We start from the raw sequence: 15,841 nt of genomic DNA, 5'->3' as shown, positions 1-15,841 counted from the left end.
AATCAAACATCATTATGACATACAAAGCAACATGATACCATCCAAATCACAAACAAATCGTTTTAAGTCCAAATTTCTTGCAAGAAAATCAATTTACCATGACTCTAGTGCCAGTTGTTGGAATAATTTTACCAGGATCTTAGATCTACTCACAAGTATGTTGATTTAACAACCTAAATATGAACTTCTAAAACGATAGAAAATTAAACACATAAAAGTAAGAGAAATCTTACATTGGGTGCAGCGGAATATATGTCTCCTCCCACTCAGATCTCTAACCCTTGATTCCTTTCTGTCCCAGAGTATAATCAAGATCTGAGCCCGAATGTCCTTCTTTGTTGACTCTGAATTCTACACAGCCTTCCTCACTATGATTGAGGTATTACTTGATGTGTGTGGGCACTACTCTATCACTTAGAGGATTTCGAAAAATAGAGAAGGTAGAGAGAGAGAGAGTGGCGGCTTCAAGATGATTTTGAGTGAAAGAAAATAATGTCAAAGTGTGTCAAAAACCTGAAGCCTTTACCTTCTATTTATAGAAGACCACATAGGGTCATGGTTGAATTACTTGGCATTAAAAATTGAAAAATAAATGGGAAAAGGGAAGCAAGGTGGCCGGCCTAGGCAATGTGGAAACAAGACCTTCCACTTTTCAACTTTCCTTTTCCAACATTCCTAGTTTCCCATTTTGTCAAAAACTGCCAATTCCTTTATTCAACCACATAAATGTCAAATCTAATTATTTAATAATTATAATTAATTATCAAATAATATATTGTCATTTATTTATTAATAATAAAACTAATTAAAGTTTCCCAATTAATAAATATACCCTTCAAATTCTCTATTTACTGTTTTACCCTTAATAAGTGATAAATTCTCAAATAGACATAGTCTAACTTGAGAATTATAATTGATTAATTAAAATCAATTAAATGAGTCTTACAAGTAATATTGTCTCAACTAGTCAGGGGACCATGGGTCTATATATCCGAGCTTCCAATAAGCAGATCAAGAATTTACAACTTAAATTCACTGACTTATTAATTCTTTGTTGAATCCACGCATAGAACTTAGACTTGCACTCTCAGTTATATAGAACGCTCTATATGTTCCACCATATAGACACGTCATTAGTTATCTATTGTTATAATCCTAATTTGATCAATGATCCTCTATATGGATGATTTACACTGTAAAGGGATTTAATTACCGTAACACCCTACAATGTATTTTATCCTTAAAACACTTAACCCCATATAAATGATATTTCAGCTAAGTGAAATGAGTACTCCACCATTTATTTCGTTTGGTTAAGCTCGAAGGAAATCATCCTTTGCTTTCTATTCGCCAGATAGAAGCTATAGATTCCATATTTATATTAGCGCTCCCACTCAATTGCACTACCGTGTTCCCAAAATATACGTATCACCCTGACCCAAAAGTAGGCTTAACTAACAAATCAAAGAACACGAATAATACTCTTGAGATTGAACCTAATCATATCAGGATTTAGATCATTTGATCTAGGATCAACTTAGTGATATTGAATTGAATAGATATTACGGTAAGTTTAATAAATCTATTTCAAAGTTCAATATCGGTCCATTCCAATGCATACTCCATGCACCCAACCCGAGCTTTACTTTAACCAATGTTCTGGAAAGAACATAGCATTTCTCCAAATGCAAGTAAACTCTGTTGTAGATTGTAATATCAGTAAAATCCAGTGTTCTGATAAATCTAGGAATCTTTATTCACATAGTCATGTTTACTTTCCACTGTGTTGACAACACAATAAACATGATCAAGTATGTGAAAAGGGTTTGAATGAATTTATAAATCAAAAAGACAAACAATTGATAATGTGAACCAAAACATACACAAATGAATGAAAAATACTTCTGTTACTTTATTGATATTGAATAATCTGGATTACATTGAAATAGAATTTTATTTAGGGCATAAAACCCAACACGAAGAATGTACATGTCCGGGCCATATCAGACCAAGCGGGTTGGGGTCTACCGGTGTTGTGTTTTTGAAACTCTATTTTGCCGCTTAGGCCGGCTGAAAGAAATGGACTTGTAATAATATTTTGTAAATATTTTTTTGGGGATCCCAACATCTGTAACTTGGGTAGCGTGCCTAATTATTTAGGGCGTTAGTATAATAGTAGCTCCTGCAAATACTATTCCTCTGAACAAGAGAATTTAAATTTTATTTAATATGTCTGCCTTTAAATCCAAACTGTTAAATTAATGCTAACGTAGTTAAATTTGTCTTTATAGTGGAGATTGTGGTATATTCATGCTTAAGATAATGGAAATGCACATTGCTGATAAGTGCAACGAGTCAGCTATAATGTTGCTCAACGACAACAACATAAATACATTCAGGAAGGCATATGCAGTTCAATTATATGTGGGTAGTGCAGATCCTTAATTAACCATGTCCTTGTTCATAATTCTGAATTTTGTAATTTTGTGGATAAACTTGAATTTACTCTGAACGATCGCAAACGACCTTGAATTTATACTATGCGACCATCATGGTCTTTTATGCTCTTCAACAAACTTTAAAGAACTTGAATTTACTTTGAACGACCATAAACGACCTTGAATTTACACTATACGACCATCATAGTCTTTTATGTTCTTCAACAATCTTTAAAGAACTTAAATTTGCATAGAACGACCATAAACGACTTTGAATTTATACTATGCGACCATCATGGTCTTTTATGTTCTTCAACAAACTTTAAAGAACTTAAATTTGCTCTGAACGGCCATAAACAACCTTGAGATTACACTATGCGATCATTATGGTCTTTTATGTTCTTCAACAAACTTTAAAGAACTTGAATTTGCATAGAACGACCATAAATGTAAAGACCGCTTAGTTTAATTTGCAAATTAGCAGTTAATCACGTTTAATTATGAAATTATTTATATCTATTTAAATAATTTATTATACTGTTATTATTGAATTCAGAGATGCATTTTTATGTCATGTAGTAGTTTGCATAATTTTGCATTCCGGTGTCCGGTATTTTAGAACTCGGTGTTTGGCTCAGTAAAAATCACAACTTAGTATGTTAGTAGTTTGGGACGGTTTATTAGACATTGGGAATGTCGGGAATGGCCGGGAATTTAGAATTTCCCAAAAGTATCCCTTTAGTGTTATTTATGTTATTTTAGTGTGGAGGGGCAAAATGGTCTTTTTGCCCCAATGAGATTTTGTCCTTTAGTGGGCTTTATTTTATTCAATTAAGTGTTTATTTTATTTATGTGTTGGCTGAAATAGATTTTTGCTTAAGTATTCAATTTATCTCATTTTCATGCAAAGCTTAGAAAATAGAAAAAAATTTCAAAAGACCATTCTCTCTTTTCCTCTCTCTCTTGGCTGGTTTTGTGTGTGCAAGAAGCTGGATTTTTCCTTTGATTTTCAAGCCATTTCTCTTCCAATCTAAGTATTCTTCAAGCTTTGGTAAGGTCCCTAATTTCTTCCTCTTGTATTTTATGAAGAAAATGTTTAAAAGATGATTGTTGCATGTGAATTGTTGTGATACTTGCTGCTGTGTTTTGTTGTTGTTTTCAAAGGTTTAATCTTGCTATTTTAAGTAGCTTAGAGTTAGTGTATGCATGATGGTTGCTTGGATTCAAGCTTTGAAGTTTTTAGCTCTAGAACATGAAAATTGTATGTTCTGTTGCTGTGATGTTGTTGATGTTTGTAGTTGTTTCCAGAGGCTATTTTATGCATGATTATGTAGGTTTAATCTAGTATGGATGCATGTTAGTTGATTCTAACCAAGTTTGAGTTTTGGAACTCAAAGCTTGGTCTTTAATGGTGTTTTGTGATTCTGTGAGTTCTGGGTGATTTTGTTGCCTTTGAATGGTTATTTGGGTTATATGGAGTAGGTCTGGAAGGTTTGAGATGATTTGGAGTTGATTTGGTTGAGTTATGAATTTTTGATGTTGCTGCCTGCGAGGAACCGGAATTCCGGTTGTGCATCCGGAATTCCGGATGAGGTTCTAAAATTTCCCAGAACCGGAATTCCGGTTGGGCAACCGGTCTACCGGTTGGGGAAAATTCAGGAACCCTAGATTTCCTCAATTTTATGTTTTAGGGGGTATTTCCATGCTTTTTATCGATAGAGAAACTTTTAGTTCCTAGTTTAAGTCCCCGGGAAGTGATTTAGCGTGTCATTTATAGTGTTGTGATTTTTATGGTTTAGGAGTCTGTAATCCGCCGCGCAGATAAGTTCCAGTCAGGTGGACCGGCACACCTGAATTCGGAATCCAGGTAAGATTAGTATAACAGTATGCATATGTAGATTACATGTTTAGCGTGCATGTAGGAAGCCTGTTAGATTACATTAGTTATGTATGTTGGCTTCGAACAATCCAACCCTGTCACGTCGGTACAGGCTGGAGTATGACCAGCAGCCGGAGTATGACCGGTTCGACCGATCAGGCTGACACTTAGGTTGGTGGTTCCGTACTATTGACGTATCCCGTCGGTACAGGCTGGAGTATGACCAGCAGCCGGAGTATGACCAGCAGCCGGAGTATGACCGGTTCGACCGATCAGGCGGATACTCTAACACGTCGGTACAGGCTGGAGTATGACCAGCAGTCGGAGTATGACCGGTTCGACCGATCAGGCTGTTACTTGTCAATAGTACATTCCCTATGAACGTTCAAAACTCAGTACCGTGTTGGACACGGCAGTTAGGGGGACTCAGTATCGTGTTGGACACGGCAGTTAGGGTTATGATCAGGGGTATGGGCGTCTGATCATGACCGGGATTTATGTATGAGTATTATTATGCTTTTCTTACTGAGTCTGTCGACTCACAGTGCTACGTTTATGTGTAGGTAAAGGCAAGGCTAAAGCTGATGGACCCTGAACGAGCTTATGAAGATTGTACATGTTGGGGCGGTTAGGCCTGGAGCGTACGATCCTCGGGACAGCAAGGCTAAGTTTTGTAACTAGTCGCTAGGCGACAATTATTTTGTATGAACAGTAAACTTTTGTAAATGATTTTGTAATCGGGATCTCGAGTCTTTTGTATAAATATTTTATAAGTTTAATTAAAAAGCAAAAATTTTAATTAATCACGTTTTCCATAAACCTCGTTGATTAGCAACGAGCTGCACAGCATGTTTAAAAATCACGTAATACGCCTATGTTAGTTAGGGTGTTACAATTTGGTATCAGAGCCACCAGGTTGTCTTCCGAAGATCGTCACGACATGTACAATCATCATCAGCAGTTAGCTCGTTCCACGATTCAGTAAACCTTTATTGCTTTAGTAGTTTATTTATTTATTTATGAATAAGAAAAGTCTGATAGGAAGCATGTTAGTAGCCTGATAGTAGAATAGGCGCATGTTTCGTTTTTAATTTCCAATTAAGCGGCATTAGTAAGCTCTTGATGATCGTGACCTGAAGTGCCAACTCGGGGTTTCGAGGCTGTTCAGACTAGATGGACGCCAGACGAAATATTAGGAGTCAGGGCATCTCAGTCGGGTCAGATCAAGGTCAAGGAGCTCAACTTTCCCCAAGTGTTATGGGCCGAGGTAGAGGTCCCAGGGGCAGGGCTCGTGGTCGGGGTGATGTCAACTCGCCACAGGCTGCCCAGGTCAATCAGGAAGCCCAGAATTGGGAAGTTGGGTTTGCTGAAATGCAAGCCAGAATAGAGGAGCAAGATAATGAGATTCAGAGATTGAGGCAGCAGGGTGCTCCTGCTGTGCCGGTGCCAGAAGTTCCAGTGGCACCCGCCCCTGCTGCTCATGCCGAGGTAGTGGTAGCGGCAAAGTGAATGGAACCCTTGTATGAACGATTCCGGGAGCAACCACCTCTGGTCTTTCTGGGAGGTCCAAATGTGATGAAGGCCGAGCAGTGGCTAACGGTGATCACCAAAATCCTGAACTTTATGGGTGTCACCGGGAACAACAGAGTGGTGTGTGCCACTTTCCAGTTTCAAGAAGACGCTCTGGTCTGGTGGAACATGGTGTCTCAGATTCACGACGTCACCACCATGACCTGGGAAAGGTTCCAGGAACTCTTCAACGCCTAGTATTATAACGAGGCGGTCAGAAGCGCCAAGAGGAAAGAGTTCGCTCACCTGACCCAGCGAGAGAATATGAGCGTGACCGAGTATACTACTCAGTTCAACCGGTTGGCGAGGTTAGCCTTGGGATTTGTGCCAACCGATTTCAGTAAGAAAGAAAAATATCTGGATGGACTTAATGTGAAGATCAAGTATGACCTTATGATCACTACCGACGATAAGATCATCTATGCTGAGATGGTGGAGAAAGCACTGTGAGCTGAGGGCGCAGTTAGATGTATGTGGAATCAGTTAGGACTCCAGTATGTGGCGGGGCTCCTACCCCTCGTGCGTCAGGTTTCAGCAGGGGAGGTAGTGGTTCGGCCATGGACTAGAGGAGGAAATCATCCACTGCATCTGGTGGCTCAGGGCAGAACAAGAGGTTCCGAGGGAACCAGAATCAAGGTGGTCGTCAGGGTAGTGTTGAGACCCGTTATTCCTACTAGAGTGTCTCATAAGTAAGAGGCATCCTCCGGGTGAGTGCTTGGGTCAAGGTTGTTTTTGTGTGGCTGCCAGAATCTTTAGTAAATTGGATAGACCGTATGATAGTTATGAATCAGGGTTTGGAACCCTATTACCTGGCGGAGAGTTGGTTATCTCCAACAGGTGGATTAGGTCTATGCCGATCAGGATAGATGGTAGAGAGTTAAGTGCTGACTTGATAGAGATGAGTTTAGTAGAGTTTGATATTATTTTAGGAATGGATTTCCTATCTAAATATTCGGCGAGCATTGATTGCAAAAGGAAGATGGTGATCTTCCAACCGAAAAGTGAAGAACCATTCGTGTTTGTTGGTTCAGTTCGGGGATCTCGGATCCCGGTGATTTCGGCCATGTCAGCTAGAGATTTATTGCATGGCGGTTGTTTAGGGTTTCTGGCCGTGGTGGTGGACACCACTCGGCCAGATACCATTCGGCCAGAGGACATCAAGGTGGTTCGGGAATTTTTGGATGTTTTTCTCGAAGAACTTCCATGATTACCACCTCAACGGGAGATTGACTTCGTGATAGATTTGGCACCAGGGGTGGAACCGGTTTCCAAAGCCCCATATAGAATGGCTCCAGCTGAACTTAAGGAATTAAAGATTCAGCTCCAAGGGTTGCTTTACATAGGGTTTATTCGGCCCAGTGTGTCACCCTGGGGAGCCCCGGTTTTATTCGTCAAGAAGAAAGATGGATCTATGAGGATGTGCATCAACTACAGAGAATTGAACAAGCTGGCGATGAAGAATAAATATCCATTACCTAGGATCGATGATTTGTTCGATCAGCTTCAGGGGAAGACGGTCTTTTCTAAGATTGATCTCCGTTCGGGTTATCATCAGTTGAGAATCTAAGAGGAGGACATTCCGAAGACGGCTTTCCGCACTAGGTATGGACACTACAAATTCCTGGTTATGTCGTTCGGACTAACCAATGCTCCTGCAGCATTTATGGACTTGATGAATAGAGTATTCAAGGATTTCCTCGATATCTGTGTGATTGTGTTTATCGACGACATCCTAGTGTACTCTCAATCAGAAGAGGAGCATGAACTACATCTTCAGATGGTACTGCAACGGCTTTGGGAACACAAGCCTTATGCCAAGTTCAAGAAATGTGAATTCTGGCTATCTCAGGTGTCCTTCCTATGGCACATTGTGAGCAAAGAGGGGATCAAGGTAGATCCCGGGAAGATCGAATCCGTCAGGGATTGGCCAAGACCGAAGACAGTGACAGAGATCAGAAGCTTCTTGGGTTTAGCTGAGTACTACCGTAGGTTCGTGGAAGGGTTCTCTAAAATTTCAATGCCCCTAACCGAACTTACAAAGAAGAATCAACGGTTTGTCTGGTCAGACAAGTGCGAAGCTAGTTTTCAGGAGCTGAAACAGAGGTTGATTACTGCTCCAGTGCTAGCTTTGCCTTCAGACAGCGAGAAGTTTGTAGTTTATTGTGATGCATCCAAACAAGGTTTGGGGTGTGTGTTGATGCAAGCCGATCGGGTCATCGCTTATGCCTCTCGTCAGTTAAAGGATTATGAACAGTGATACCCGACTCATGATCTAGAGTTGGCCGCAGTGGTTTTCGCATTGAAGATTTGGCGGCATTACCTTTACGGAGAAAGGTGTGAAATCTATACCGACCATAAAAGTCTCAAGTATTTCTTTACTCATAAGGATTTGAATATGAGACAAAGGCATTGGTTGGAATTAGTGAAAGATTACGACTGTGAGATCCTCTATCATCCTGGGAAGGCCAATGTAGTGGCTGATGCCCTGAGCAGAAAGGGTCCCGGGCAGGTAGCTAGTATGGTTCAGATCTCACCTCAGCTAGCAGAGGATATGGTTAGATCCAGCATTGAGTTTGTGGTAGGTCAGCTTCACAACTTAACGCTGCAATCTGATCTGTTGGAAAGAATAAAAGTCGCTCAGATGACGGATCCAGAGTTAGTGAAGATCAGAGATGAGGTGTTGGCTGGTCAAGCCAAGGACTTTTCAGTGTCAGACAGCGGGATGCTCCTGTATAAAGCTAGGGTTTGTGTTCCGAATAGTATGGAACTCAGGAATGAGATCTTTGAGGAGGCTCATTCTACCCCGTATTCCCTGCATCCCGGCACCACTAAGATGTACCAAGATCTGAAACCGTACTTCTGGTGAAGCGGTATGAAGAAGAATTTGGTAGAATTCGTATCGAGATGCCTCACTTGTCAGCAGATTAAGGCTGAACATCAGAGACCAGCAGGGTTGTTGCAGCCTCTAACCCTGCCAGAATGGAAGTGGGAAGATATCACGATGGATTTTGTGGTCGGGTTACCTAGGACCACGGGTTTGTTTGATTCCATCTGGGTAGTGGTGGATCGATTCACGAAATCTGCTCATTTTCTGCCGGTTAGAACAACATTTACAGTGGATCAGTTGGCAGAGTTGTATGTCAGAGAGATCGTAAGACTTCACGGGGTACCGAAGTCTATAGTTTCGGACAGGGATCCGAAGTTCACCTCCAAATTTTGGCAGAGTTTGCAGCGAGCAATGGGTACAAAGCTGAAATTTAGTACAGCATTCCATCCTCAGACAGATGGTCAGTCCGAAAGGACAATTCAGATATTGGAGGACATGTTGCGAGCCTGTGTTATGGATTTTGAAGGCTCATGGAATAAGTATCTACCGTTGATAGAATTTTCTTACAACAACAGTTATCAGAGTACGATAGGGATGGCTCCCTATGAACTGTTATACGGTAGGAAATGTAGATCTCCCATTCACTGGGATGAGACAGGGGAGAGGAAATACCTAGGTCCAAAGTCAGTGCAACGGACCAATGAGGCAATAGAGAAGATAAAAGCTAGAATGCTTGCCTCACAGAGTAGACAGAAGAGTTACGCAGATCCGAAACGCAGAGATGTTGAGTTCCAAGTAGGGGACCATGTGTTTTTACGGGTATCTCCGATGAAGGGGATCAAACGTTTCGGGAAAAGAGGCAAGTTATGCCCTAGATTTACAGGACCTTTCGAGATTCTCGAGAAGATAGGTCAAGTGGCATACCGGTTAGCATTGCCTCCAGCTTTATCAGCAGTTCACAACGTATTCCATGTCTTGATGTTGAGAAAATACGTTTCAGATCCCTCTCATATACTCAGTTATGAGAGCCTTGAGCTAACGACGGACGACTTATGAAGAACAGCCAGTGCAGATCCTGGATAAAAAGGATAAAGTCCTTCGGAATAAGACCATAGCATTGGTCAAAGTTCTCTGGAGAAACAGCAAGGTGGAGGAAGCCACCTGGGAGCTAGAGTCAGATATGAGAGCTCAATATCCAGAGTTATTCAGGTTAGATTTCGGGGACGAAATCCTTTTAAGGAGGGATAGTTGTAAAGACCGCTTAGTTTAATTTGGAAATTAGCAGTTAATCACGTTTAATTATGAAATTATTTTTAGCTATTTAAATAATTTATTATACTATTATTATTGAATTCAGAGATGCATTTTTATGTCATGTAGTAGTTTGCATAATTTTGCATTCTGGTGCCCGGTATTTTGGAACTCGATGTTTGACTCAATAAAAATCACAACTTAGTATGTTAGTAGTTTGGGACGGTTTATTAGACATTGGGAATGTCGGGAATGGCCGGGAATTTAGAATTTCCCAAAAGTACCCCTTTAGTGTTATTTATGTTATTTTAGTGTGGAGGGGCAAAATGGTCTTTTTGCCCCAATGAGATTTTGTCCTTTAGTGGGCTTTATTTTATTGAATTAAGTGTTTATTTTATTTATGTGTTGGCTGAAATAGATTTTTGCTTAAGTATTCAATTTATCTCATTTTCATGCAAAGCTTAGAAAATAAAAAAAAATTTTAAAAAACCATTCTCTCTTTTCCTCTCTCTCTCGGCTGGTTGTGTGTGTGCAAGAAGCTGGATTTTTCCTTTGATTTTCAAGCCATTTCTCTTCCAATCTAAGTATTCTTCAAGCTTTGGTAAGGTCCCTAATTTCTTCCTCTTGTATTTTATGAAGAAAATGTTTAAAAGATGATTGTTGCATGTGAATTGTTGTGATACTTGCTGCTGTGTTTTGTTGTTGTTTTCAAAGGTTTAATCTTGCTATTTTAAGTAGCTTAGAGTTAGTGTATGCATGATGGTTGCTTGGATTCAAGCTTTGAAGTTTTTAGCTCTAGAACATGAAAATTGTATGTTCTGTTGCTGTGATGTTGTTGATGTTTGTAGTTGTTTCCAGAGGCTATTTTATGCATGATTATGTAGGTTTAATCTAGTATGGATGCATGTTAGTTGATTCTAACCAAGTTTGAGTTTTGGAACTCAAAGCTTGGTCTTTAATGGTGTTTTGTGATTCTGTGAGTTCTGGGTGATTTTATTGCCTTTGAATGGTTATTTGGGTTATATGGAGTAGGTCTGGAAGGTTTGAGATGATTTGGAGTTGATTTGTTTGAGTTATGAATTTTTGATGTTGCTGCCTGCGAGGAACCGGAATTCCGGTTGTGCATTCGGAATTCCGGATGAGGTTCTGAAATTTCCCAGAACCAGAATTCCGGTTGGGCAACCGGTCTACCGGTTGGAGAAATTTCAGGAACCCTAGATTTCCTCGATTTTATGTTTTAGGGGGTATTGCCATGCTTTTTATCGATAGGGAAACTTTTAGTTCCTAGTTTAAGTCCCCGGGAAGTGATTTAGCGTGTCACTTATAGTGTTGTGATTTTTATGGTTTAGGAGCCTGTAATCCGTCGCGCAGATAAGTTCCAGTCAGGTTGACCGGCACACCTAAATTCAGAATCCAGGTAAGATTAGTATAACAGTATGCATATGTAGATTACATGTTTAGCGTGCATGTAGGAAGCCTGTTAGATTACATTAGTTATGTATGTTGGCTTCGAACCATCCAACCATGTCACGTCGGTACAGCGGAGTATGACCAAGAACCTGAGTATGACCGGTTCGACCGATCAGGCTGACACTTAGGTTGGTGGTTCCGTACTATTGACGTATCCCGTCGGTACAGGCTGGAGTATGACCAGCAGCCGGAGTATGACCGGTTCGACCGATCAGGCGGATACTGTAACACGTCGGTACAGGCTGGAGTATGACCAGCAGCCGGAGTATGACCGGTTCGACCGATCAGGCTGTTACTTGTCAATAGTACGGTCCCTATGAACGTTCAGAACTCAATACCGTGTTGGACACGGCAGTTAGGGGGACTCAGTATCGTGTTGGACACGGCAGTTAGGGTTATGATCAGGGGTATGGGCGTCTGATCATGACCGGGATTTATGTATGAGTATTATTATGCTTTTCTTACTGAGTCTGTCGACTCACAGTGCTACGTTTATGTGTAGGTAAAGGCAAGGCTAAAGCTGATGGACCCTGAACGAGCTTATGAAGATTGTACATGTCGGGGCGGTTAGGCCTGGAGCGTACGATCCTCGGGACAGCAAGGCTAATTTTTGTAACTAGTCGCTAGGCGACAATTATTTTGTATGAACAGTAAACTTTTGTAAATGATTTTGTAATCGGGATCCCGAGTCTTTTGTATAAATATTTTATAAGTTTAATTAAAAAGCAAAAATTTTAATTAATCACGTTTTCCATAAACCTCGTTGATTAGCAACGAGCTGCACAGTATGTTTAAAAATCACGTAGTACGCCTATGTTAGTTAGGGTGTTACAATAAACGACCTTGAATTTAAACTATGCGACCATCATGGTCTTTTATGTTCTTCGATAAAAACATAACTTTGCTCTTAACGACCATGAACAACCTTGAATTTATACTTGTATATTGTGTACTCTAATTCCTTAAATAGTTAAAAATTTTCTTATACCATGTAATTCAATGATTGAGTTATGTTAAATATGTAAGTATATAGTCACCAAGACTTATACAATGTACTTTAATGGTGAAATCTCTATACAATTATAAAATATACTTTAATTATAATCTATAGATTATACTTAAATGGTTATACATACATATTTTATAAAATAATCTTATTTATATATTGAATCTCAAATATATAATGTAATTAAATAGTCATCTAGACTTATACAATGTACTTTAATGGTGAATCACTATACAACTATAAAATATACTTTATTTATAATCTATAGATTATACTTAAATGGTTATACATACATAATTTATAAAATAATTTAATTTATATATTGAATCTCATATATATATAATGTAATTAAATAATCACATAGACTTATATAATTATATAATATACTTTAATTATAATTTATAAATTATACTAACTGATTATACTCGTAGATACTTAATGAAATAACTTAGAAAATATAGTTAAATAATTTATTGTCATATATATATAATGTATTAAATGATTATATTGAAATATACTATGGTCGCACATAGTCGCATAGACCAATATTAGGATATATTTTGAAATATATTATGGTCGTACATAGTCGCACATGGTCGCACAGAAGCGCATAGACTAATATTAGGATATATTTTAAAATATACTATGGTCGCACATAGTCGCACATGGTCGCATAGGGTCGCATAGACCAATATTAGGATATATTTTGAAATATACTATGGTCGCATATAGTCGCACATGGTCGCATATAGTCGCACATGGTCGCATAGACCAATATCAAAATAAAGTTTTAAATATACTATGGTCGCACATGGTCGCACATGGTCGCACAGGATCGCACAGACCAATATTAGAATACAGTTTTAAATATACTTGGTCGCACAGAGTCGCACAAGACCAATATTAGAATACAGTTTTAAATATACTTGGTCGCACAGAGTCGCACAAGATCCATAATAAGTACTTTAATTAGCATAAATTTTACAAATAGATATAAATAAAAGTTTGCATATATCAAACACAAGAAACATTAAATATATAATTTAGAGAACTAAATAATAATAAATCACACATGAGTTGTGCTTCTACCATCTGATGGCACTTGTGGACATGTTTGCGAATTATGTCCTGACTGTCCACATGCTCCACAATTATATTGTTTCTTAAGAAATTCACCTTTGGAAGGTATGCGATTGGTTCTTGGTCTTCCTATAGTCTTGTCTTCAGGAGGTTCTATCACTTGTATTGCAAGAATATCTTCAGGAATCAGTGGCGGAACTAGACAAAGACCCAAGGAGGGGCCAAACATGAAGGTCAAGAAAATTGTAATTTTACCTTTTTTCTTTTTAGAAAATAATAATAAAATTAGGCTATTTAAAAATTTTATAACCTTGAATTATTACAATGATCAATGATCGTATCATACCCCTTAAAAAATTTTCTACTAAAACATGTCAATGTATTTGATATATTATTGTCAGTGTCACATATTTAATTTAAAATTTTAAAAAATATTTTCTTATTACCTATAAATTATAGGATAAATACTATTTCGGACCCTATGTTTGTTAAATGACAAAATAGACCCTATATTTTCTAAAATGGTAAAATAGGACCTGAACTCTTTTAACAATTTTATTTTTTAATATAATTAACTTTAAGATAATTTCTAACACAAACAGATACAAAAAATGTAACTAGATTTGTTATAACATATTTAGATTAGATTATTATTAAGTTTTATTTTGACAAAAAATCAATTCAGGGTTCTATTTGTACATTTTTCAAAAAATATAGGGTCCATTTTATCATTTAATAAAATAGAAAGTCCAATTAGTAACTTTTTACAAAATACAAGATCCAAAATAGTATTTACCCTAAATTATATGAATAAAAATAAATTAATCTTAAATTTTCTTAAAAATTATTGATAAGAAAATAAATTTCTTAAATTTTAAATTATTTTTTATTTAAATTATACTTCTGGCACTTATGTGACAATAACACACAATTCTCATTACTATTTTATTAGCAACATTGGATAAAACTTATTAGAAGACTTATATTTCAGCATTGTGACATAGTTCAAAGGGAATAGTAAAAAAATTTAAAAGACGATTTGATAACCGTATTAATTCGAGGGACAAATTCTACACATAGCCTTTAAATTAATATAAGAAATAAAATACACCTATACAACCCTATATAATAATACACCATCTATTTATGTACATTGAGGTAAACTAAACTAATTGTATTTCTTTAATAACTAAATTTAATTTTTATAAATTATAAATATATAAAAAATGATTCCCCAAAATATTAGGGGGGGCCATGGCCACCCCATACAATAACATAGTTCTGCCACTGTCAGGAATGTCAGTCCATTGTGAGTTTGGAGGTACAGGATAAATAGTTTCAGCATATGCTAACAACCAATAGTCTGATGTGTAGTACTGTGAACCCATAGAATATATGAGTTCCCCAATATTTTGGGATTGTGCCTTTCGTGCTGCTGCTATTGCATGGATACATGGAAGTTTCTCAATATCAAAAACTTTGCACGTGCAACTCTTTGACCTTAAATTTACTATTGCATCGAGTTCTCCACACATCACATTGTACTCATTCTCATTTAACTGGAGAGTTATCAATGAACCGGCTTCATCCCATCTCTTGTGTAATATTTCTTCCCTCTTTGGTGTTAATGGAGTTGTAACTACACATGCTTCTCGTCGATGTTCAAAAAACCATTGTCCCATCGTGCTAATGATAAAATTAATCATAGTAATAATTGGATACTCTCTGGCCTTTCGCATCTTATTGTTCACTGACTCAACTATGTTAGTGGTCATGACTTCATATCGGTTACCAACAAAATGTGCTCTAGACCACTTTCTGAACTCGACATCATTCTCAAGATACTTAGCGACACGTGGATATGTTTTGCGAAGTTGGTCGAAGTGTTTATTAAACTCTTTGATACGGTATGCTATTGCAGCTTTCTTATACAATTTAGTCCTAGCAGCACTTTTGAAACGGTATTTTATATTTTGCTTTACATGCCAATAACATGCCCCATGAGAAGCCATAACATAAACACGATGAACTGCATGTTCAATACTTTGATGTCTATCAGAAACAAGACATAAGTCTGAGCTATCAGGTATCAAGTCCATGAAGTGTTATTCTCACTATCAACCAAACCCCATCCAATGGGGTAACTATGGTATTCACTATCTTGTGTAGTTGCTACTGATAACACACCTTTATGCTTAGTCTTGATCAAGCTGCATCTATACCAATTACTTTTCTCATGTAAGTGAACCCTCTTATGGCAACACCTAAAGCCATAAAAAAATACTTGAATTTATTTTCTAAATCAAGTTCAATGTGGGTAA

The 15,841-nt window shown here is 37.9% G+C and overlaps 1 protein-coding gene across 1 annotated transcript; it reads right to left on the bottom strand.

Annotated features, from left to right (window-relative positions):
- Positions 1-13,506: 13,506 nt before the first annotated feature.
- LOC133032139 (uncharacterized) lies at positions 13,507-15,619 on the bottom strand. The gene is made up of 2 exons (XM_061105988.1): positions 14,809-15,619; positions 13,507-13,718 (listed from the first exon to the last, which is right to left on the bottom strand). Exons 1-2 carry the CDS (start codon positions 15,617-15,619, stop codon positions 13,507-13,509), a joined length of 1,023 nt encoding a protein of 340 aa, XP_060961971.1.
- Between the last annotated feature and the right edge of the window lie 222 nt (positions 15,620-15,841).

The sequence above is a fragment of the Cannabis sativa genome, chromosome X (assembly GCF_029168945.1).
Source record: "Cannabis sativa cultivar Pink pepper isolate KNU-18-1 chromosome X, ASM2916894v1, whole genome shotgun sequence".
Taxonomy (NCBI): Eukaryota; Viridiplantae; Streptophyta; class Magnoliopsida; order Rosales; family Cannabaceae; genus Cannabis; species Cannabis sativa.
This window is presented reverse-complemented; position numbering and strand designations above follow the sequence as displayed.